Here is a 25,758-nt window from a genome sequence, read left to right on the forward strand (position 1 = left end):
CGCTCGTCGTCTCAGGAGGCCTACAGAGGACGAGGCAAGTCTGGCGGACCCCGCCGTCGTCGCCAAGGAGGTCAAGGCGGCAAAGCCTCGTCGAAGCAGGATTGAACCGGCCGTGGGGTCGGGCCCCCACCGAAGCACCCCGGTGGGAGGCCAGCTGGCGAGCTTCGTCAGCGTGTGAGTCCATCTCCACCGACCGTTGGGTGCTGGACGCCTTGGCCCGGGGCCACGCGCTCGAGTTCCAGAGAAGGTGCCCGCGCGTCCCCCCCGTGGCCAGGAAAGAACTTACCGTCCCTCAACTTCTCCTGGAGGTAAAAGCGATGCTCAGGAAGGGCGCCATCGAACTCGTCCCAAAGAGGCTTCGGGGCTCCGGAGTCTACTCGAGATACTTCCTCGTGAAGAAGAAGACGGGGGGGGGGGGGGGGTGGCGCCCCATCCTGGACCTGCGACGTCTGAACAAGTTCATCAAGGCGCAGAAGTTCCGGATGGTCACCCTCCAGCACGTCCTGGGGCAGCTGGAGGAAGGAGACTTCCTGTCGTCGTTGGATTTGGAGGATGCCTACTTCCATATTCCCATCCTAAAGGGGCACCGAAAATTCCTCAGGTTTGTGGTCCAAGGGCGTCATTACCAGTTCAAAGCCCTCCCCTTCGGACTACGGTCGGCACCCAGGGTATTCACCAAGTGCCTCGCACCGGTGGCGGCGCAGCTGCGCCGCGAGGGGGTCCACGTCTACCCCTACCTGGACGACTGGCTCATCCGAGCCAAGACGAGGGAGCTCGCCGTGGTTCACATGGCAAGGACCGTCCAACTTCTCACTGACCTGGGATTCTCCGTGAACTATGCCAAATCCCACCTGGTACCCGCGCAAGACGCTCTGTTTCTGGGAGCGAGGCTCAACACAGTGTCCCTTCTGGCCTCCCCGTCGGAGGAGAGGACCAGGACCATCCTGGGCAAGGTGCAGCGGATGTTGGTGGCCGACGCGGCCAAGGTGAGGTCCATCAAGTCCCTCCTCGGAATGATGTCTTCCTGCATCTACCTCATTCCCATGTGCAGGCTCCGGATGCGCCCGTTAGAGGAGTTCCTGGATGCGCGCTGGATCCAAACGACGGGCAGCTTCGAGGAAAGGATCACACTCGAGAGTTTCCGACGAGCGATCCGGTGGTGGGGCACCCGCGCGCATCTGACGGCGGGCTTGGACTTCCAGACCCCAGCCCACCAGGAGACAGTGACCACGGATGCCTCCCTGGAAGGGTGGGGAGCGCACGCCGAAAATCTGCACGCAAGAGGCCTTTGGCTCCCGACGGAGAAATCCCTACATATCAACGTCCTGGAGCTCCGTGCAGTGTTTTGGGCCCTCAGGTCCTTCCTTCCGTCCCTCCAGGGCAAGGTGGTGAGGATCTTCACCGACAACACCACCACCATGTTTTACATCAGGAAACAGAGCGGAACCAGGTCCCCAGCACTGTCCAAGGAGGCGCAGGACCTGTGGCATTGGGCCATCGCCCAAAGGATATTTCTGGTGCCGTTTCATCTGGCAGGGATAAAAAACACCATCGCCGACTCACTCAGCAGGGAGCTGCGCTCGTGCCACGAGTGGGAGCTACGGCAGGATCTAGTGGATCGCCTCTTCCGACGGTGGGGCACACCCCAGATCGACCTGTTCGCGACGGCGACGAACTCCAAGTGCCGGAGGTTCGCCAGCAGGTTTCCCCAGGCGAGGAGCATGGGCGATGCTTTCTCGTTCCCCTGGGAGGGCCTGTTCCTCTACGCGTTCCCTCCTTTGCCACTGCTAATCCGGCTCGTCAACCAGCTCAAGAGGTCACGGTGCAGGATGATCCTCGTCGCACCTGCGTGGCCGAGGCAGCTATGGTTCCCGGACCTTCTGGACTTGTCGGCGTCCCCGCCAATCAAGCTGCCGGTGGACGCGGATCTACTCTCCAGAGAAGGAGGCGCCATCCTCCACCACGACCCGAAATCGCTGAACCTGCAGGCCTGGCTCCTGCAGCGCTAGAGTTTGGAGGATACGACATACCTGCCGACTGCAGAGAGGTTCTTGCAAAGGCCAGGGCGTCCTCGACTCTTAAATGCTACGGACACAAATGGAAGAGGTTCTCTGCCTGGTGCCACGCACAGAAGATTAACCCTCTACGGATTACGGCCCCCCAAGTACTGCCGTACCTGCTGACGCTGGCCAAAGCTGGACTGGCACACGCGTCCATCAAGATTCATCTTGCTGCGATCTCCCGATACACCAGAACCACGGGGCGGACGTCCTTGTGGTCTCATCGTCTGGTGAAAGAGTTCATGAAGGGACTGTTCAGATCGTTCCCGCCGGTGAAGGCTCCGGCCCCGGTGTGGGAGCTCAACGTGGTGCTGACCAAGCTCATGGGACCTCCGTTCGAGCCTCTGCACTCAGCTCCGTTGAAATTTCTGTCGTGGAAAACAGCGTTTCTTGTGGCCATCGCCTCCGCACGACGAGTGGGAGAGATCCAGGCCCTTTCCTGCAAGGCCCCGTACTTGACTTTTCACGACACAAGGGTAGTGCTCAGGACACACCCCTCCTTCATGCCCAAGGTACCGTCGGACTTCCATCTCAACGAACCCTTGGTGTTGCCTGTGTTCTTCCCGTCGCCTTCGTCGCCGGCTGAGAGGACTTTGCACTCGCTAGATGTGGCTAGAGCGCTGAAGTTCTACGTGGACCGCACGAAGTGTTTTCGGAAGACGTCACAACTCTTTGTGAACTTTGGACCTGTCAATCAGGGGAAGGCTCTCTCGAAGGCTTCCATTTCCAGATGGCTCTCCGGCTGTATCATGTACTGTCACCGGTTGGCAAACCGACCGCTGCCTGGCCGTCCGAGAGCCCATTCCACCAGAGCGATCGCAGCTACCACGGCGTTCCTATCTGGTGTGCCCCTGCTGGACATATGCAGGGCTGCTACGTGGAGGTCGACGCACACCTTCACGAAATTCTACTGCGTCGACCGGGATTCCAGGGAGGAGTCCAGGGTCAGCCAAGCAGTGCAGCGCAACCTGTTCGCCTGAGGTGAGCCTGGTGAGGAGGTAAGATGCTTAATGTTGAGTTTGATGTGATGCTTAATATTGAGCCTTTGCCACCTCCCGTGGTTGTGCATGTGTGTACTGCTATGTATTCTTTATTCATGAGCATGTGAATCCATGCCAGACCCCATGCTGGAGAAGGAACAAGTTACTTACCTGTAACTGTTGTTCTCCAGCATGGGTCTGGCATGGATTCACATGCGAACCCTCCCGCCTACCCCTCTGCGGCTCTTCACTTGGTCATACTGCCACTTCACTTGCTTCCAAATCTGAAGATGGCTGCCAGAGGTGTGGCTTAGGTAGAGGGCAGTCATTGGCTGTGGTCAGTATGACGCAGAGACCAGTGATTGGTTATTACTACGAAAGTCAGATCAGAAACGAAACTGATACTGGTTTTTTCTTTACCGAGGATTCCCAGCCTGACGACGGGGAATATTCATGAGCATGTGAATCCATGCCAGACCCATGCTGGAGAACAACAGTTACAGTTAAGTAACTTGTTCCATTTCACAAGATGTGGCACAGAACAGCTCTACGCCGAAAGGAATTCTTATCCTTCCGCCCTGCATTAAAGCAGCTCAATATCTGATATGGTTTATACCACCCATGCCCCTTCAAAGTTACTCACGATGGACATACTGGCATGTTTGACTATACTCCTGATCTAAAAGCATTAATTTGTTCCATTAAGTCTGAGGGCATGGATACATTGTCACCTGTTAACACCTCTACCTTTACTGGAACATGAGATTCTTGTTATTTCGCCCACATCTGGCATTAGTATATGCCATTTCTAACCTTCTGTATTGGTGAGTGGGGTGCTTTTATGGAGTGCCTCTCCCACTACGAGTCTTTATTTATTTTTTGACAGCTTGGTAGGTGTCACCTACCCCTTACGCCTTTTTCTTCCTACTTCCCGGTCTGATCATCTTTTTGTTCCCATGAAATATTTTGTCTTCTTGTACCTGAGGTCTTTTCCTCACTTTTTGACTACAAATAGGCAGCCCTCGATCAGATCCCCCCCCACCCCCTTTTCCCCCCTCATTCTTATGTATTTTGCTTTTATGTCCTTTCCCCGTTATGGGCGGTATCAGTTGTGTTTGCACTTCATTGATTCATATTCTGTCACTGCACATTTTATTCTGTTTGCCTGCATTTTATTTTCATTTCAGGGTCATATTCGGCCTCTACAATTATCTAATAGTTTCCATGGTATTTAAGTTTGTAACTTAGAACGTTAAAGGTTGCAATAACCCAATAAAGAGGAGCAAGCCTTTAGATCAAGGTGGTCATAGCAAGTCCCGTGACGAGCAAGAAAAATTGAGTTGCATTAGTAAAAAAATAATCTTTCTAGATTTTTGGGCCAAGATGCTGACACTAATGGGCGGTGGGTGTGGGTCAAGCTTTTGATTATATCTGTTCATGTTTCCATTCTGAATGTCTATGCTCCTACCCGATCACAGCTTTTGGGTTTCCATGAAACAAATGATTCTCAAAAATGATCTTACCAATCTTATAGTGTGGCGATGTTAATCAAGTCCTCAACCCATACTTAGATCGGAAATGTAAATGTATGTTCAAAACATCGAAGTCCCACAAATCCTTCGTAAGTTGTCTCGCCAAAACTGGCCTAGTTGATTCATTCCCATCCAATGCATTAGATTATACATTTCACTCTCCCGTCTAGATTACATCTTCTCTTCCAAATCTCTTACTGGCACTGTTATTGACTCCACGAACTGCAACATTATTTCTGATCATGCCCGTTTGTACTTCTTTCAGTTTTGAGGATATAAAAAAACTGTCGTCCAGATGGAAATTCAATTACTTTTTATTGCAAGACCAGCAGTTCATTCAATCCGTTAATTATTCCTACAACAATTCTTTGCTAGTGATACTTCTGTAGTTGGCAATTGGGATGCATTCAAAACTGCGCTTGGAGATCATATCATGGCTTATTCGGGTAAAAAAAAGAAGCTTCGTAGAAAACATCTTTATCTTTACATCCAACTGTCCAAGGCTGAAAACTTTACTATCAAGACTCCAATGCAATGAACCTCCGTTTAGTCTTGGTCCTACGTTTCCAAATTAATGAGCTCACTGAATTGACTGATGGGACTCTATTAAAATACAAGACCAAGATTTACCAGACCTGTATCACATGTTAAAGACAAATCTGGTATCTCCCTTAATCACCCTGACGATATCCTAAACTGTTTTAAACAATTCTATCCAGACTTATACACTCCTGAAACCACTGTCCCTTCCGACAATATTGATGCCTTTCCCACCAACATCAACAGACCTTCCTATCCCCAAACAGACCTTTCTCATTTAGAGGGTGATATTTTACTTCCTGGAATTATTCGCACCATTAAGGGGTTGGGTAAAGGAAAAGCCCCTGGGCCGGATGGTCTTTCTACCGAATTTTATGATGCCGTTGCCTTTCTCTTACCCCGAAACTTAAATCCTTATTTTCCTACTTTATTTCCCATAAATCCTCTTCGGGTTCCTTCTGAGGCTGTACTCCTCTTATTCCCCAACGCTGATAAAGATCCCACGCTTCCCTCCAACTATAGACCTATTTCTCTCATTAATGTTAAAAGTAAGATCTTTGCTATAATCCTCGCCAACAGAATTGAATCTTCTCTTCCCGCTTTGATTAAATCTGACCAAGTTGGGTATGTGAAGGGGCGAACATCTCTGAAAATGCTAGACTATTTTTTGATGCCTTTCATGTAGTCTCTAAGGACAAAAAAGATAAACGGGGCTATGCTGCAGTAGCACTAGACGTTGAAAAAGCCTTCGGGGTCAACTGGGACTTTATGTTCCAATCTCTCAGATGGCATGCCTGCGGCAAACCATTTATTTCCCTTGTTAAACTGCTCTACTCTGGTCCCATATCTCAATATAAATGGTCACTCCTCATCCTTCTTCCTCTTACACAAAGGAACTAGACAGGGCTGTCCCCCCTACCCCATTCTTTAGTCTCTCTTGAACCCTTGCTAGAAGTCATCAGATCTGACAAACATTCCCAGAATCCACTGCGGAAATCGTTTATTAAAATCGCTGCCTATGCAGATGATATTCTTATTAAGAACCCCAAACTTCACCTTCCTCATCTGCTTAATAGACTCCATCAATTTTCCCAAGTGTCTTGATACAAACTTAACAAAGACAAATCCGAGATTTTACCCCTCAACTCCTTTTGTGTCAAACGTGACTTGGATGTCTTCGGTTTCAAATGGTGTAACGACTCAATTAAATAGCTGGGTATTCTTTTTGCCCCCTCAACATGTGACACTGTCAAACTTAACATGCAAATGTTGTTAGATAGACTTCGAGAATTGACCTCAATGCGGTCTCCCCTCTACCTCTCTTGCTGGGGACGGCTTGACACCATTAAGATGATATTGTCCCCTATTGTTTTATATTACTTATAACTCCTCCCTGTCCCATTGTCTCCTTCATTTTTCAAATCTATCTGTTCTATTCTTCTCAATTTCTTATGAGGCCCAGGTAAATGTAAAAGAATTGCTGTTGCTATACTAAAAGCCCCATATGATATGGGGTTTGGTTTCCGGACTTCAAATGATATCTTTCAGCATTTCTTCTTAAACAATCCCGCTGCTGGTTTGCTCCTCCTAACTCTTCAGACATCCTCTCTTGGTGTGTGTGAGAAAAAAATCTGGCACATCCTAGTGATATAGCCAATCTCATTTATGTATTTAACCACTCTGCTACAGCCCTGTCTGACCCAATTAAGGTCTCTACTGCTGCTCTGAAACTATTTCTCTTCCCTCACACGCAGACCTCTTCCAAGAAACTCTCCACATTGCTTTGGCACAAAAAATATTACGATTAACAGAGCTTTATATTGTAAATCATAGTTAAAGAGGCTGGCCACCGGGGGGCGCAGAGATGCTGGAAGCCTCTGCGTAGATCTCCAGCCCGAGGTCCATATAAGTGGATTGAGCCCCCACTTGCGAGCCCCTCTTGACTGAGAAAAGAGGACAGGTGGCTGTATGACTTCACCCTGAACCTGAATGGACAAAATCGGCCAGGGAATGATCTAAAATGGACCGGCGGAACATTGGTGCAAAAGTGAATCTTGTCGGCTGGGGTGCTGCGCAAGAGGAAGAGAGGGCGGCCCTCTGGCCTGAAAGATCACGATAAGGGGCCAAAGGCCCTTGGAAAGTGCCCAGATCCCATGCCCTACATTGGAGCTGCAGTGAGGCGATCCCCCTTCCCCGCAGGGCCCTCTCTGGAGAGGGCGAGAAACAGCAAGGACTGGCCCACACACCTTCGAGCAAGGAGGAGGGAGGATCCTGCTGCAGAGAAGAGACACGGATCCCCCTCAGCCGGTGCGGAGACGTCGCACACGTTTCCTGCGCTGGAATAAAAATGCACCCCTCCGTGCTGCAAATGTCGGAGAGCCGCCGAACAGGACGTGACCCCTCCGCCCAACGTTAACCAGCGGATTAATGTCTGCTGGGCTGAGCGCGATGATGCGTGCTCATAAATGGACAGGAGCACACGGGGGCTGAGCTGAACTTGAGACCTTAAGTGGGCCATCCCGTACAGCAGTGGAGCTACCTGCACCCAAAAGTGTTGGGGAACACTGCCTGGGAAAGCGTCTGCCGCCCCCGCAGTGGAGAACCAGACATCCCAAGGAGGAGGGGGGGAGGGCCCTGGCTTTGCCTGCGTCTGGGCCCACGAGAAGCAGAGGGGTCAGAAGAACGGATGGGCCAGGGAGGCGATTAACTTGCCCGTTGGTGGATGCTGGTGACCCGACTGCAGTAGAAACACTGAAGGGGAGATGAGCACACAAACGCTAAGAATAGGAGATTTGGTACAAGGACTCCCCTCTGATCCCTCGGGCTGTGCCCTACTAAATCAGGACACTGGGGGTACAAGGAATCTGTTGCCACTGCTTGGGGGAAATGGAGGCAAGGGCCCGATCAGTGCAATACACAAGAACTATTACCTGACTCCGCTGGATCTCAGCCAGTGGCCCGGGCAAGAGTGGATGCCCGCCAGCCCCCCGAACTGCGGTACAGGCCGTGACATATGCCTGGTGTGGACACTACGTAAGAGAATCACATACCTGTGGCATGTGCCTCCTCCAGGGTTCGAGGTGGAAGGAGCAATTGGCACTCGATGCAAAATATTGGAGACTTAGGGAGCACACCACCAGTCGTAGACCCTCATTCCTAGAGGGGACCTTGATGCTAGAGGCGAAAAGATCCGGGCACACTTGGGACCGGCCTATCCCGGACTAAGAAGGAGAAACGGAACGAGATCTCAAGAACACCCTCCACACGATTATGAAAATCCTGTTCACGGACGACACCATCGACTAACCCAAAATCGACTGGATACACAGAACCGGACGAACGGCAAGTGGCCCAAGGACTGTTAGCACAATTCCATAACTACGCGGACAAGGCGAGGGTCCTTGAGAAAGCCATTAACGCCCCACAGATCCTTCTTGGCACAGCAAGGATATCAATATTTCAAGACTTATCATCATTGACACTCGCCATGAGAAGACGGTGTATGCCACTCACCAAATGGCTGAAAGAGAAGTGAGTGCGATACCGGTGGGGCTACCCCTTCTCACACACGTTTCAGTGGGATGGGACAACAATGAGTGTGTGAACAAAGACATCCGGACCTGCATGGCCGACCTGCTAGGACGTCAAGAAAATGAGGAGATCGATGTCGGACGACAAAATGATGACAGTGGTGCATACAAGGGCTGAGACGCGGACAAGTGCGCAGATCCAGGAAAGTCAGAAGGATGAATGACTCCCCTCGTACAAAGCACTAATGGTAATGAATGGCTTGATTGACACAGGGACAGTATTATTTTGCATTAACGCAATGGCCCAAGGGGAGGAGGGGGCGAAACGGGGGCTCAATGGTTTAACGATTTAATTGTGCAAGGATCCAGGTGGGTCTGATCCTCACTGGTGGTCCGATTCCGGCTGGGAGATGTCATCCAAGCTGGTGTGGACGCCGTTGGGGGTTCAGGGAGGGGGCATGGGAAGGGGCTGACATGCAGTGTTGAGCGGATACTTGATTGGAGGTCTCCTTAATTGCGTAAATGAAGCAGATTTGGTGAAATCCATTAGAGACTCGGATCTAAATTCCGATAGGTCATGGCAGTAACTACTAATGGGGCAGAGGGTGCTCTCAATAGAGTCTGCACACTGAACGTAAAGGGGCTCAACTCTCCAACCAAGAGGTCATTGGTGCACAGAGAATGCCCGCGATCTGGACTTTATATACTCTTCCTGCAGGAGACCAAGTACGCTCGTGGAGAAGAACGCAAGGTGATACAACCCAGAGAGGGATCCGAATTCTGGGGATCGAGCCCATTGAAGAAACCGGGGGTGGGCATACTGGTTAAGAGGGAGATGGAATTCAGGGTGTCAAAGGTATGGTCGGATGTTTAAGGAAGGGCTCTGATGTTGGTGGGGACTATGAGGGCCTTGAAGGTCACGTTAGCCATGCTATATGCACCCAATGTGAGGCAAGCTCACATTCTACAGCGCACAATATCAAAGATAATGTTAGAGGCTGAAGGGCATGTCATAATGGGAGGGGATTTTAACCTCTGGACGGACAGAGACAAACAGCGGTCCCCGACCTCTCGGAACCAGCTGATGCAGGGAGAACGGCAGTAGCAGAGATAATGCGAACATATGGTCTGAGGGACATATGGAGAATACAACACCCGGACACCCTAGGCTTCACTTTTTTTTTTCTGCACCCAACCGTACATAAACAAGAATTGATTACATATACATTTCCAAAGATTTAGAAACTGTCATGGCCCGCACTGATATTGAACCAATCGCGTGGTCGGATCATGATAGTCTCGGCAGGGGTGGCTCTAGGAGCTTTACTGAAGAAGGGGAACAAGTGGTGCTGCAGTGAGTCTCTGTGGAAAGACCCGATTTTCCGAGCTGAAATGTTAACTGAAATAGAGGAATATCTCAAAGTTAGCTACACGGGGGGAGATCTTGACAAAGGTCGTATGGGAAGCAGGGAAAGCAACCTGGCGGGGAGTCTTGATTAGAGAAGGGACAAATAAGAAGCGGGAGAGAACTCTGGTTGAGAACAAATTGATGGGAGAAATCGCTCGTTTAGACTGGGAAGCTCAGACTGCTGCTGAGGGAAGAGCAGAGAAGATTATCTTAGCCAGGCAGAAACGCAATGAGCTCTGCCTTCTCGAAGAGACACAAGTAGTGAGAAAACTTCAAATACTTAAAAGTTTTATGAGAAAGGTGACAAGGCCGATGCGTTGCTAGCAGCCAAACTGCGTGGGCCAAGGTAAGAAAGATGGGTCGCAACCATTAATGAAGGGGAGGGAGTCACCCAGGCCCTACAGGGTGGAAGGATCCCAGAGGCATTTGCCCGGTTTTACCACCACTTATATAAATCGGAAATGGGGCAAGACAGGACAGTTATGGATGATGATCTGGCTGGAATGCAAATGTCTGCGCTGACTAATACTGAGGCAGACATGTTGGATGCCCCAGTTACAGAAGAAGAGATTGAAAGTGCAGTCCAGCGGTTCATCACTGGGAAAGGCACCAGGGAACGACTGCTATACCGCAGGCTTTTAAAAAACCTTTTTAGGAGTAGCACCGGACTCCTTCTCAAAAGCATGGATCTCGGTCATCCCTAAGGAAGGCAGAGATCCCAAATGTTGTGGCTCATACCGCCCAATATCACTGCTTAATGTAGATGCCAAAATCTACACTAGAATCTTAGCTGCTCGTTTGGAGACCTATATGCCTCGCCTAATACACGCAGACAAGATGGGATTCATATTAGGAAGACAGGGATCTGACACTGTGAAAAAACCCTACATTTGATACATGATTCCAGAACAATGGTAGGAGACCCTGTACTTCTGTCTATTGATGTGAATAAGGCATTTGACAGGGTTTAGTGGGGATTTTTAGAGGCGGTACTGGCCAAGGTATGGATGGGAGAGAGATTCTGAAGAGCGGTAAAGGCGGTATACACATCCCCCAAAGCCTCGGTATCTGTAAACTCCGACTACAAACAGTCGTTTCCACTCGGTAGAGGAACTAGGCAGTGATGCCCTCCATCTGCCATATTGTTTACTCTCACTCGAACTCCTAGCAATAGGAATCGGGACCGATCCACAGGTTGAAGGAATATCGGTGGCGGGGAAAGAATAAAAAATTGCCCTATACGCCGACGATATGCTTCTGCATGTCACCAAACCGCTCACATCAATCCCCAGAGCAATACAGGTGATCGAACACTATGGAAAACTCTCAGGCCTTAAAATTTACAAAAACGAACTCGTACAGGAGGTAGCCCTCAGACTTATAGTAGGAGATACCACTTTAAGATATTTGGGGATAAATGTAACGAGACAATTGGATGACACATGAGGCCAACTTCCCCAGCTTACTTGAGAAGTCCCGGACCGATCTGTTGAACTGGCAGAAACTCACAATCTCATGTATAGGGAGAATAAACGCAATCAAGATGGTGTGCCTCCCAAGGTTTTTATACCCCTTACAGATTCTCCCGATAAAGATGCCCAAAACATTCTTTGGTGAAATAAAGCTATATTAAGATTCCTGTGGCAGGGGGAAAAACCCGAGAATCTCATAGGAGATGTTGATAGTGCCTAAGGAAAAAGGAGGGGTGGGCCTACCTGATCTTGAAAGTTACTACGTAGCCCCTCAACTGAGGGTTTTAATTCCACAGTTGAGGAACCACACACATTTACAGTGGGTAAACCTGGACAACCATAGTTTCACTCCGGTCTCCCTTGCAGAATGGCTCTGGGTTCCAAAAGACAAACTAACGCAGAGGCTACGGCGGCATCCGATTTTAGGTACAATCTGGGCGATTTGGAAGGAGGGCAAGGATATGCAAGGTATCACGACATGGCCGTCCCCATTGAGCCACATCTGGGCCCCGGGAGTCTGAGAGCAAATCCCGGATCATGGGAGGTTTCAGACCTGGTTTCAGGTGGGTCTCGAAAGGGTTGGACAACTCTGGAAGGGTGGCAAGTTTATCGCCATCACTGATCTCGAGGAGGCATTGGGCATATGGAAACTCAGTATTCCACGTCCAATTAAAAGGTGTACTGACGAGAGAAGCATAGAAGGAGAAAATAGAGGGAGCTTAACCCCGTCGAGAAACTACTCAACACCCTTACTGGCAACAATTGTTTGATCTCGTTCATATATAGAACTCTAATAGACACCCGAGGGGGTTCCACAACCAGACTCGGACGGGAAAAGATATGAATACGGAGATAGACCCTGCTCTATGGTCCAAGCTATGTAGGAACTCCTTTAAAGTTTCTATTGCGTCCAAGTATAAATTACATGTTGTCAAGCTCCTCCATAGATGGCGATATGATCCCCATAGGCTGTCCAAAATGTTTGACAAGGAGCCCCTTATGCTGGCGTCAGTGTGGTCAGGTGGCAACTTATTGGCATATGTGGTGGGAATGCCCGAAGGTGAGAATGTTCTGGGAGGAAGTGCTTGGATGGATTAAAGATGTGGAAGGAATTAGATACGAGGCAACGCCTCTTTTGGTTTTGTTCGGGCTGGAAAAGGAGGAAGAAAGATATGTAAATGTTGCAGGGCTTGCTGGCCCTATGTTAGCAGCCCGAGCATGTATTGTTATAAAGTGGAAAGCTGAAGTTACACCGAGCAAAAAAGAATGGGAAAATGTGATCATCAATATTTGTATCATGGAAAGAATTACGGCGGGTCTTCATGGGAAAGCCACCCAATATGAAATCCTATGGAGGGACTTCATTGAGAAATATATTGCCAGTCCCTGACATTTAGAGGGTGACTCTGGAAGGAGCCATCTATCGCCTGAGAATTTAGGATTGTTATTAGCGGGATGTGGGAAAGCAAACCAACAATGTTCCGGAACGAGAAGTTGAATAGCACCTGTTGATTCTGATTGCTAGCTGCCAATTAACCTTCAGTATGACATTGAACACAAATCTGAATATGTAGAACACTAATTGTGATTATAGACCTGTTAAGAGATTTTTTGAGACTACAATGCTGTTGGTGGCGGGAAGGGAGGACATTATTTGTTCCGGGAACAAGGGGTTTAGAGTTTGAATGATAAAGTATATCGCCTTTCTGTATACTGTTGATATGTTATTTGTTCCATAACACCTCTTTATGTGTTCTTTTGAAAATTCAATAAAATCAAATAAGAGGCATCAGATTTATTCAGCAAATTGTCAATGGTTCCTCCATTCTCCCCTTCAACAATTGAGAAATCTCTCTTCCATCTTAGTCTCCGACTTCAACTTTTATAATAACCTGGTTAACACCTGCCTTGATGCACTCCATTTCTCGAACACCTTTCTTTTACCTCACGCCTCTAGACTTTTACTACTAACCATGGTTTCCGATACTAAGGCCTCAAACTTTTATAGTGTTTTGACTTCTGTGATTGTTAAATGGCCTGTGTGCTTGATATGGGAAAATGATCTGGGTTGCGCTTTTAAACCACATGTGGTCTCTATTGTACACTAGGGTCAGGGGCATATCTGTTTCCGCCAACATAAAGCAGCATCTGTTCTTCACTCACGGAGCATTTATTACCCCCTTGAAATTAACCAAATCCAAGAAAGATGCAGATGACAAATGTTGTTCATGCGGTGATGCCCCTGCCTCCTATAAACACATGTTTTTTGAATGTCCCTATTTGGCAAGATGTTTGGAAATTCCTCACTCATTTTTGCTGTAGATGTGCCGCTTTGTTTTCAGAATATTTTTTTGGGTAGCTTGGCGGTCACAAACATTAAATTGCATACTTCGGCCAAACTGTGATTTGTTCATTGCCCTTGCTTTGAAGCTCATCACTACCAACTGGAAGGACTCGCACAACCTTTCCACTAGGGGTTGGTGGAATATCTTCTGTCATGTTCAAAGAATTGAGTTATGTATGGCCACTTGCTTGGATACTATACCCAAATATAAGGCTAAATGGGCTTTTTTCATTCGGTATCTAGACCGTATTAATGTGTCATCGCATGGTACTTGGGATTGGCATTTGATCTTCCTCTCTGCTCTTTTGGGTATTGCCGAATTCCTTTTATTTGTTTATCAGATTTTACCATTGCTAGGAGTCAAAAACACCAATTATCATATTGCTACAGATACCTCCCCACCCGCCTTCCCTCTGTTCTCGTGTTCGTATGCTGTCTGTTTCCCCCACCCGTTTGTCCCCCCTGTAATCCTTTTGTAAATTAACTTCAACTCGACTGCTGATCACAATGTTGTTCAACTTGCTTCATTAACTTATCTTTTGGCCCTACTCATTTGGCTATCAGTTTTGCGAATATACTATTGTATTCTTCTTTATTATATTATGATGTTTTTCTTGATGAATATTTGCAATCTCATCCATATGTATTGTCTCAAATTCTTACAATCTCAGATTATTAAACAAACAAAAAAAGCTTTTCTGCAAAACACAACGCCACACGTGTTGTCTTTGCCAGTGCTTGTCCTGCTCATTTTGTTTTATTCACAATTTTAAATTCAGCATTCCCCATCACATCCTGTGGCTCCTTTCTGTTCAACTAATCTAAGACCAGTTGTGGGCCTGGTGGTGCGAGTTCATGTATTGCTCCTCTCCTGTACAAACATCTGCACTCGCATCAAGTGTGCTTTGTGTGGGTCCTTTCAATGCGTTACCGCCTTAGTGCCTGTTGAATGACCAAGTTTCACCTCGTGTATATGGTCTGTTATTTTTTTTTGATGCTTTACCCTACTTTTCTGCCGTTGAGGCAGGGAGGCGAATTGTAAAGGGAATAAAAGGATTTGCGTGTCAAAGCTAATCCTTGTGACCATTGTCCTTTTTAGTTTAGCCAAACTAACAGTATTTTGTTTCTCCTCTCCTAAGTTTTGGCAGCTGTATAATGCAGTTACGCTTTTTGGACTTTCCAGGCATGAGAAGTGCAAAGAATGGCAGGTACTGTTAACACCTCACTAGATTAAGTGCACTTTTGATGAGCGTGATAAACATTGCATGTGTACTGTCTACAGCACTTTTTATCTGTCGCAATGATGGTATTCAGTGACTGTGAGCCAACCTACCTAAGAAATGCATACACATTATGTTGTGCAAATGACCACTGGAACATGACCAGATCATGGTTTATTTTTACACTGTTAACTGCTGACATTTGTTTTTTAAAATGTTTTCTTTTGGATCAAACATGATGCCCTTCAGTTGCTTTGGAACTCTTTGCAAACTCCAATCCTTGTGTCGGTAGATACTTTCAGGCGAGACCCGTTTTATCTTTATCCTGCGTAGGATTAGGCTAGTTAAGGTAATTGGTGGCAACTTGAGTTTGACCCTAGGGCCATGGGCAGAGAATTGCACCTCCTGTTGGGGGTGGAAGGTTAGGAAGGAATTTGAATCTGATCATTGTGGACTGGTTTGCATATGTGGCAGATCAGAGTGCTTGTGGCTTCATAGTATTGGGAAAGTTTGTGGATGATTGCAAAGATTACAGTTTTATCATGATATCCAATAGGGTTTATATTAACCAGGTTCGTTCCACTTGAAACAAAATAATATATGAATTAGACCGAGTAATGGAGACAGGTCATGTGCTAAAGTAAGTGAGCTCCTGGTTTTATCAACTCCATTCAAGTAGGTAATTGGAATTGGTGTTTAAACAATTGAGCAGATTTTCATTTCGCAGATTTTCTCCACTGAGTTCAATGGAATCCCCAGCACATCTGCTATCGCTCTGTAATCTGATTGATTCTTGGGGTGAGGCCCTTACGCACACTCATCTGCTTCTCATTTATTGGGAACTCACAGGTCGGTCCCTATCACCTTTTATTTTTGACAGTGTAGCACACTGCCTGTTTTTGTTTTTAACAAATGCCCAAGTTACTTTTGTGATGTGTACTGAACAGGCTGCTGGCAGTGAACCGTTTTTTTTTTTCACCTTTTCCTTGATGCACACCCGTGCACCATATGTTTCGATTGAAAATAAAATATATAAATATATATTCTCCAGCATGGGGTCTGGCATGGATTCACATGCTCATGAATATTCCCCGTCGTCAGGATGGGAATCCTCGGTAAAGAAAAAATCGGTATCAGTTTCGTTTCTGATCTCTTTCTTAGTAGTAACCAATCACTGATCTCTGGCTCATACTGCCCCCAGCCAATGACTGCCCTCTCCCTAAGCCCCGCCTCTGGCAGCCATCCTCAGATTTTTACCGCTCGTTTAAGTGTTGGGAGTCCTCGTGCTTAGCTCTCGAGTTTTTTGCTGCGTTTTCACGCTTTTTCAGGAGATTTTCTCATTTTTTGGTTTAATCGAGCCCCAAGCTCCACCGAACGGGGACCCGTTTCGGAATTCTTCTACGCCCCTCAAGGGTGAAGTTTTTGTCGAGTTTACGCTTCTTGGAGGATTCCGGAAGATCTGCGGCCTACCTCAACGGACATGGCCCAGGACAAGGGGAGCTCGACGCCCGGATCCAAGCTGTTCAGGGGCTGCCCTGGATGCGGATTACAAAATATTTTCAAGGAGGACGAGCATTCGCAATGTCTCTACTGCCTTCATGAGGATAAGACGCACGTGGAGAAGGACTGTGCGTTCTGCAAGAACCTTTCGGAATGGACCAAACAAGATCGTCGTTCCCGCCTCGCCGCCTGGCTGGTGAAGGGCACAGCAGGTGAGAAGGCGAGGAAAAAGTCTGAGCGGGCTTCTAAGTCCTGTGAGGGTGCCCCAGCGACGGGGGCCCAACAGAAGGCCAAGCAATGCAAGTCCGCGGGCACCGGGAGCTCCAAAAGTTCAGGCTCTTCGGCTGCCAGGCATGGCGCGATTTCCCCGGCACGTTCAACCACGAGCCAGCGCTCTGGTTCGGGGAAGAGGAAGTCCGAGAACCCGGGTATGCTGCTGGAGCGGCCCCGGTCGATCTCGAAAGGACCCGCCGAGGGGGAGCGAGGCGCTGAGCCCCCACCCCCCCACCAAGGCGAAGGCCCAGGTCGCACCTAAGATGGTGAGGGCTTTGATCCAGCTGGCAAAGGCCTCTATTGAAGTGGTCGCTGCGACCCTGGCGAAGCCGGCTGAGACTACGCCATTGGACACGGCCTCTGGGCCAAGAGTATCCCTGCCACCGCGGAGGGAATCCTCTTTCCAGCCCATTGTTAAGACCCCTGTGAAGACCCCGGCGGAAAAAGAGGAGGGGGGGCGGTGGCCATTACAGACTCTGAATCAGCCTCTGAGGAGGATTTGATGGAAACCGGGAAGGGCCTTAACGAGACGTTCATAGGCCTCAATGAGAAGTTTGAGAAGGTTCGATCCCAGGGGACGGTTCCCGCTGATGTGATCGAAGAGGGCCCAGTGGAGCAGCCATCCTGTCCGTCGTAGCCATTACCCGAGCCCCAGGATAGCTCGGCTGCCATTTTGTTGGCGACCCAATCCTTATGTACTGATATGGACGAGGTTACCACGGACCCCGACTGAGGATCCAGAACCGGGCCTGTCGGGAAGCCCTCCGAACAAGCAGAGGAGAGTCCACCCCGCTCCTCCCTTCATGCCCGCGAAGCCTGTGGACCCCTCACCCCCTCGCTGGACCCTAGAGAGGTTACGGCGACGGATACAGCGACGGGGACGGACGAAGACGGCGGAGATGACGCAACAGACATCCCGTCATCACCCCCGCCCCCTCGGGCTTCTCCACCCGAGGAAATTGGCTCCTTTCACACCATTATAACCAGGGCATCCGAGCTCTTCCAGCTCTGCCCTGAGGAACAGAAAAAGGAAGGGTTTCTTAAACAACGACGAGAGGCCAAGAGGAAGACGGTCCTCGCGGTGCCGTTGCTCGACAACATCTGGGACGAGGGGCTGGCTATCCTCAATAACCCTTCCACGACACCCGCCAAGAGGGACAGGTACTAGAAGAAGTACTGAGTCCCCGATGCCGCCCCCTTGTGCCTCAGGGCCCAGCCCACGCCAGACTGTCATCTCGGCAGCGGCCAAGAAGAAAGCAGCGGGTGCAGCGGCTTCAACTTCCACTTCCCCGCCGGACAGCGAGGGCAAGAAGTTGGACTCCATGGGACGACGAGTCATCTCATCGGCGACGACGATTAAGGCGGCCAATGCCTTAGCGATCGTGCCCCACTACGACAGGGAGCTTTGGCTCAAGATGGCTCCCCTGCTAGACTTCCTTCCGGACAAGTGGACGGAGGCCCTACAAATTCTGCAGGAAGGAGAGGTGGCGTCGTATCATGCCATAACGGTGGCAACGGACATTGCCGATACCGGATTTCCCCAACTGGGCAACGGGGTTTGCCTCCAACGAGGATAGCTCAAGGCGACGGACTTTCGCCAGGACGTCCAGACCAGAGTGTTGGATATGCCGTTCGACGGCAACAACCTTTTCGGGAAGACGGTGGACGAGTCGCTCCAGGCCATCAAGACCGACTCAGAGACGGCCCAGGGCTTAGGGGTACTTCAACGACGGCCCTTTCGGAGCTCCGGAGGCAGACAGGGTGCCTCCAAGTGATCCAGCGGTGGCTCTTCTACATACCGCCAGGCGGCCCGCTCCTCGTACCAGGAGGCCTACAGAGGTCGCGGCAAGCAAGGGGATCCCGCCGTCGTCAAGGAGGCCAAGGCGGCAAGGCCTCCTCCAAGCAAGACTGAACCAGCCGTGGCGTCGGGCCCCCACCGAAGCACCCCGGTGGGAGGCCGGCTGACGAAGTTAGTCAGCGTGTGGCAGTCCATCTTCACCGACCGTTGGGTGCTGGACACCCTGGCCAACGGGCACTCGCTGGAATTCCAAAAGAAGTGTCCTGGTATCTCCTCCCATGGCCAGGAAGGAGAATCACATCCCTCAACTGCTGTTGGAGGTAAGGGCGATGCTCAAGAGTGCCATCAAGCTCGTCCCCAGGAGGCTCCAGGGCTCCGGTGTGTACTCAAGGTACTTTCTCGTCAGAAAGAAGACAGGCGGTTGGCGCCACATCCTGGACCTGCGTCGGTTAAACAAGTACATGAAGGCGCAGAAATTCAGGATGGTCACCCTCCAGCACGTGCTGGGACAGCTGGAGGAGGGCGACTTCCTATCGTTGTTGGACCTGGAGGATGCTTACTTCCACATCCCCATTCTAAAAGGACAGAGTTTCTCAGGTTCGTGGTTCAGGGACGCCACTACCAATTCAGAGCCCTGCCATTCAGATTAAAGTCGGCACCCAGGGTATTCACCAAGTGCCTGGCACCAGTGGCGGCGCGGCTGCGCCTGCAGGGGATCCACATCTACCCCTACCTGGACGACTGGCTAATCCGGGCAAGGACAAGAGAACTCGCCGTCGAACACACAGCGAGGACCGTCCGGCTGCTCACGGAACTGGGATTCGCCATCAACTACCCCAAATCCCACCTGGTTCCGTCTCAAGTAGCACTGTTTCTGGGAGCGAAGCTCGATACAGTGGGGCAATTGGCCTGCCCGTCGGAGGAGAGGACGAAGGCCATTCTGGGCAAGGTGCGGCGCCTGCTAACCACGGACGTGGCCAGGGTGACGTCCATCAAGTCCCTCCTCGGGATGATGTCCTCATGCATCTACCTTGTACCACTTTGCAGACTTCGGATGCGTCCGCTACAGGAGTTCCTCGACGCCCGCTGGTTTCAGGCGACAGGCTGCTTCGAAGACAGGATCCCTATCGACAAGGAGTTCTGTCGGGCGATCCTATGGTGGGGTACCCGTGCACACCTCACTCCAGGCACAGACTTTCAGACCCTGGCGTTTCAGGAGACGGTGACGACGGACGCCTCTCTGGAGGGTTGGGGGGGGCCCACACCGGAGATCTCCACGCAAGAGGCCTTTGGCTCCCGGAGGAGAGGTCTTTCCACATCAACATTCTGGAGCTTCGAGCAGTGTTCTGGGCGCTAAAGTCGTTCCTTCCGTCCCTCAAGGACAAAGTGGTGAGGATCTTCACCGACAACACCACCACGATGTTCTACATACGGAAGCAGGGAGGCACCAGATCCCCCCCAGACCTATCCAAGGAGGCCCAGGATCTGTGGCACTGGACCGTCGCCCAGGGGATGTTTCTGGTTCCCTTCCACTTGGCAGGAATAAAAAACACCATTGCCGACTCACTCAGAAGGGAGCTGTGCTCGTGCCACGAGTGGGAACTACATCTGGACAAGGTGGATCAGCTCTTTCGACGATGGGGCAAACCCCGGATCGACCTTTTCGCGATGAACTCCAAGTGCCAGAGGTTCGCCAGCAGGTTCCCGCAGCCGAGGAGCATGGGCGATGCTTTCTCGTTCCTTTGGGATGGCCTGTTTCTATATGCGTTCCCTCCGTTGCTGCTCCGTCTCAACTAGCTCAAGAAGTCCAGGTGCAGAATGATCCTCGTAGCACCGGCGTGGCCGAGGCAGATCTGGTTCCCGGACCTTCTGTGCTTGTCAATGTCCCCACCAGTCAAGCTGCCGGCGGACGCGGATCTTCTCTCCAGAGAAGGAGGTGCCATTCTTCATCACGACCCGGAGTCGCTGAACTTGCAGGCCTGGCTCCTGCAGCACTAGAGTTTGGTGGGTACGATATCCCGGCTGACTGCAGAGAGGTTCTTGCAAAAGCCAGGGCGTCCTCAACTCTCGTGTTACGGTCATAAGTGGAAGAGGTTCTCTGTCTGGTGCTGTGCACAGAAGATTAACCCTCTGCGGATTACGGCCCCTCAAGTACTGCCGTACCTACTGTCGCTGGCCACAGCTGGACTGGCTCACGCCTCCATCAAAATACATCTGGCTGCCATCTCCCGATATACCAGGACTACGGGACGGGCGTCCTTGTGGTCTCATCGCCTGGAGAAAGGAATTTATGAAGGGACTATTCCGATCGTTCCCTCCGGTGAAGGCTCCTGCCCTGGCGTGGGAGCTTAATGTGGTGCTGACCAGGCTCATGGGGCCCCCATTCGAGCCTATGCATTCGGCGCCTTTGAAGTTCCTGTCATGGAAGACAGCGTTCCTCATGGCCATCACGTCTACACGACGAGTGGGAGAGATCCAGGCCCTATCTTGCAAGCCTCCATACTTGACTTTTCATGACACGAGGGTGATGCTGAGGATGCACCCCTCCTTCATGCCCAAGGGGCCGTCGGACTTCCACCTCAACGAGCCCTTGGTGTTACCAGTTTTCTTCCCGTCACCTTCGACGCCGGCCGAGAGGAGTTGGCACTCGCTGGATGTAGCCAGAGCGCTCAAGTTCTATGTGGACCGCACGAAGAGTTTTCGGAAGACGTCACAGCTGTGTGTGAACTTAGGGTCTGTGAATCAAGGGAAGGCTCTCTCGAAGACTTCCATTTCCAGATGGCTCTCCGGCTGCATCATGCACTGTCACCGGTTGGCAAACCGACCGCTGCCCGGCCGTCCGAGAGACCATTCGACCAGAGCGATCGCTGCTACCACGGCGTTCCTGTCTGGTGTGCCTCTGCTGGACATCTGCAGGGCTGCTACGTGGAGGTCGACGCACACCTTCACAAGATTCTACTGCGTCGATCGGGACTCCAGGGTCGGCCAAGCAGTGCTGCGCAAACTGTTCACCTAAGGTGAGCCTGGTAAGGAGGTAAGAATTGCTTAATGTTGAGTTTTGGATGTAATGCTTAATGTTGAGCCTTTGCCACCTCCCGTGGTTGTGCATGTGTGTACTGCTATGTATTCTTTTATTCATGAGCATGTGAATCCATGCCAGACCCCATGCTGGAGAAGGAACAAGTTACTTACATGTAACTGTTGTTCTCCAGCATGGGTCTGGCATGGATTCACATGCGAACCCTCCCGCCTACCCCTCTGTGGCTCTTCACTTGGTCATACTGCCACTTTGCGTGCTACCAAATCTGAGGATGGCTGCCAGAGGCGGGGCTTAGGGAGAGGGCAGTCATTGGCTGGGGGCAGTATGACCCAGAGATCAGTGATTGGTTACTACTAAGAAAGACAGATTGGAAATGAAACTGATACTGTTTTTTTCTTTACCAAGGATTCCCAGCCTGACGACTGGGAATATTTATGAACATATGAATCCATGCCAGACCCATGCTGGGGAACAACAGTTACAGTTAAGTCATTTTCACTGTGATGATGCTTTTCTGGGTACATTATACTCAAAATTGCTTTTTCTCATAGTATACGTCCTGTTCTATGTGTTATCCTCTTTCTTGTCCATCTTCCTTTATGTTCGAATTTGCAAAATAAGGGTGCTCACTTTTCTGGCATTCTGGCTCTGGACAGCTAGTCAGTGCTTGGTGCGAGTGTACTGGCAGGAACAGCGACTTAGGATGGTCTGGTCCCAATCCACACTGTCATGTTGCTGGGCAGAATGTGAGGTGGCAAAAAGTCCCTGATTAGACAGGCTTCAGCGGTTTGAATGTTGCAAGTCCCTTCCATAGATGTACTAGGTCAGCCCCCAACCCAATTTCTGGCGCTTTCCCCCCCACCACTGCCTATGTTTTCCACCTTGTCCCTCCCAGATAAAGCATCCAGCATGCTGACTGGTCAAGGAAGATTTGGGAAGGCACAGTGGCCATCTAGACAATCAAATGGCCTTGCAGGGTGGGCAGCCAAACATTGAGGTCTGTGAGCACATCAAATATTGATTTTTCCCCTCATTGCATAGTCCACCTTCAACTTCATGGATGAAATCCCTGAGATGCTCTTGCCTGCTGCGGTCACCCACTCTGACAACATCTTCTGGATCCAGATTTGCTGCCTTTTTAACTGCAGGGTATTTACTGAATTGTGACCACAGTTGAGCTGTAAGATGCAGGGGACTCGTGCAACACCTCCCCATGTTCCTCCCAACCCCACCCACCACCTCTTTACTCCATATTCCCTTTCACAAACCAACCATCTGTTTCTATTAAAATGCTGAGTTTCATCGTTGCATGCTCTGCAGTTAAATGTTCAGTGGTGCAATCACTCGGTATCCTCTTCGTCGGGACTTGAACCTACCCAGAGCCCACGAAACTAAAAACACTGGTGATGCTCTCCTTAACCTAGCAGAATCTCTGCACACACGTGTGCCAACCCAGCTCACATAGGAGGAAAATCCTTGACCTTGTTCTCTCCCCTCCCCGAGACCCACCATCAAATGCTTCAACCCTGTGCCACCCCATCTGGTGGTGAGGGTCTAGTGGCAGAGTCCTTGCCTATCTTGCTCTCTCTGGAACTTTCTAAGGACTTCTAATCTTGTTTTGCCTGGCCTCTCATGTACATTTTCTCCCTCTCCAACTCTGGTGGTCTTAGTGTTTGTCTCTCTCTGATCCATCCCATCCCATCTCAAACTTCCTCCTCTGCACCAGTCACCTCCTTTTCATTCTCGCTTTCACTCTTTCTATTCTTGCTTTCAGCTATCTCTCAACTCTCCTGTCTATCACCCACTCTCACAACTTCAACCTTTAACACTTGGTCCCACTCTCTCCCACATACAGTCTCACTTCACTAATATCCAACACCTCCACAGACGTCTGCGCACTGCACTCCCATCGACTTTTGACTGTCTTGTGAATTAGTGCTTTTTATTTTTTATTTATTATGTTTGGTTTATTTCAAACCTTTCATTACATTTACATCCAACATACAAAAAGCATTACAGTTCCATCTGTCAATTTCTTTTCCCATTAGTAAACAAAAATTTAAATCACATCCATAAAATCAAAGTTCCAATTTAATTTCCAAATTTAATTTCATACTTTCCTATTGACTAGTAACTTTGCCATTACTAAGGTCCAGAATCTCTTCCATAAATTTCAACACCCCTATAATAGCTGATTTGTCTCCTATTAAAAATCTGCACCACCATTCCTTTGGAGATGGGGACTTGCATTCTCTGATCTCATCCATATATTTCAACCTCAACTCAGAAAGGGCTTTACAATCTATGATTAAGTGTTCCAGCGACTCGATCCTAGACGTCTGGGCACAAAATCTACAATCGGAGTTAAGTTCACCTAGAATCCTTCTGTGACCCAGAACTTCTATGGTTGGTAAAATATTCAACCTCCGTCTTAAGAAGAGGCTGCGATTCCATGGACAAAGACATTTTATGAGGTACCTTGGTAACTGATTCAATCCTCTACCTTCCAATTCCAAATTCAGTGTTAACTCCGTAGAAGGTTAGTGGCACCGGTTGATTGTTTATTCTAGGGGGTGGAAGGCCTGGATGGCGTCTTGACCCTCCTCGGTACCGGCCAAATAGATGCTTAAAAAGACAGGGACCAGTGAGCAACCCTTTTTCAATCCTCTAGAAGTAGTGATTTTTCCAGAATATTGGCCTTTGGTGGAGAGCCTAACCTGCACGCTCGTATTTGCGTAAAGGGCCATAATTGCCTCAATAAGATCTCTTGGGCAGCTCCAGGCTATGAGCCCCCCTCGAAACCCCCAACACCCTTTCTCTGTTGATACTATCAAAGGCCTGCTCGAGCTTAATAAAGACCATAAACATTCTAGATTTTGTCCCAAAGATTTTGGTCTTTAGGGTGTTCAGAAGAAAAAGGTTAAGGTTAGTCCCCACTCCCTTAACAAATCCAGTCTGCCTTGGATGGAGATGCCCAGCCTCTCTAGCCCACTTAAGGAGATGTCGGAGCAGAATGGAAGCTAACAGTTTCGCCAGGGTGTCCAGGAGGGCAATAGGCTTTTAGTTTATTGGGTCTTCTCTGCAAAACTTCTTGCACACTGGTATAATCAGGGCAGATTTGGGGGATATCTCTGTGTTCTAAGACCTGGGTGAACAATAGGAGACAGAATTGGCCTACAGCAATGAGTTCTGCTTTAATATTTCATTATTAAGGCCATCCGGGCCAGCTGCCCTAAAGATGTTATTTAATTGGTCACTACAAGGTCTTTGTCAAATTCGATGGCCCATTTTGAAGCTCTGTCCTTTTTTTGACTGGATCTTGACAGTCCTCAGGTTCCCTTCAGTCTCGAGGGGCTATGCCAGATAGAATCAGTCCCTCTCACTGGCAAAAATCTTGGAGAAGTGCTTAATCCAGTTGGCTTCTGACACTTGCGGGCAACTTGCTTGGCAATTAAAAAAAACCCTGTTTAAGAGGGCTCAAAGATCTCTGGTATTTCTTTTGGCAATTGCTTTGAGCATTTCTCCAGAGTCTTGCTGGAGGCGTAAGGCCCTCAAAGAGTAACCAATTACGGAATTTATTTTTTTATCCTATCGAATCTCTCGTTCGTCTCCAGCCGGTTGAGCTTTCTCAGATCAGCACGGTACATTTTCCTTTTGTCTACCAGATCTTTATTGTAGAAATGGAGTCGTTACCCCATGTCTAGGGCCTAGTCTGTTACTGAGTCGAAACTGTAGCAGTAACCCCTCATAGTGTAGAAAGGCTCCTTTAGCCAAAGACAGCTGCTTCAGACCCTCCACTATTCTATGGACTTGATCATGCTGGATTCTAAGTCATTTACCAGCAGGTGGCCAATTTCCCATTTTAATATAGGGTTCCCATCCAGTTCCATATCAACTTCAAGAGGTTATGATCACTATGCCCCATAGACACAACCACTAATTCAGAAACCCATTTTATGGATATTGCTGGATACAAAAAATAAGTCTAAACAAGAGTGTTGACAACCCCAGGCCCATGTACAGTTAGCTGGAATGTCACCCTGGATTTGCCCGTTCAGCAT

At 49.5% G+C, this 25,758-nt stretch overlaps 1 protein-coding gene across 1 annotated transcript in view; it reads left to right on the top strand.

Annotated features, from left to right (window-relative positions):
• TMEM120B (transmembrane protein 120B) overlaps positions 1-25,758 on the top strand; it is a 267,192-nt gene that overhangs the window by 232,206 nt on the left and 9,228 nt on the right. Inside the window, exon 11 of the mRNA XM_069619587.1 lies at positions 15,006-15,074. Coding sequence (XP_069475688.1) covers positions 15,006-15,074 — 69 coding nt within the window. The remainder of the gene's footprint in view (positions 1-15,005; positions 15,075-25,758) is intronic.

Source organism: Ambystoma mexicanum, chromosome 10 (assembly GCF_040938575.1).
Source record: "Ambystoma mexicanum isolate Mex_15411 chromosome 10, UKY_AmexF1_1, whole genome shotgun sequence".
Taxonomy (NCBI): domain Eukaryota; kingdom Metazoa; phylum Chordata; class Amphibia; order Caudata; family Ambystomatidae; genus Ambystoma; species Ambystoma mexicanum.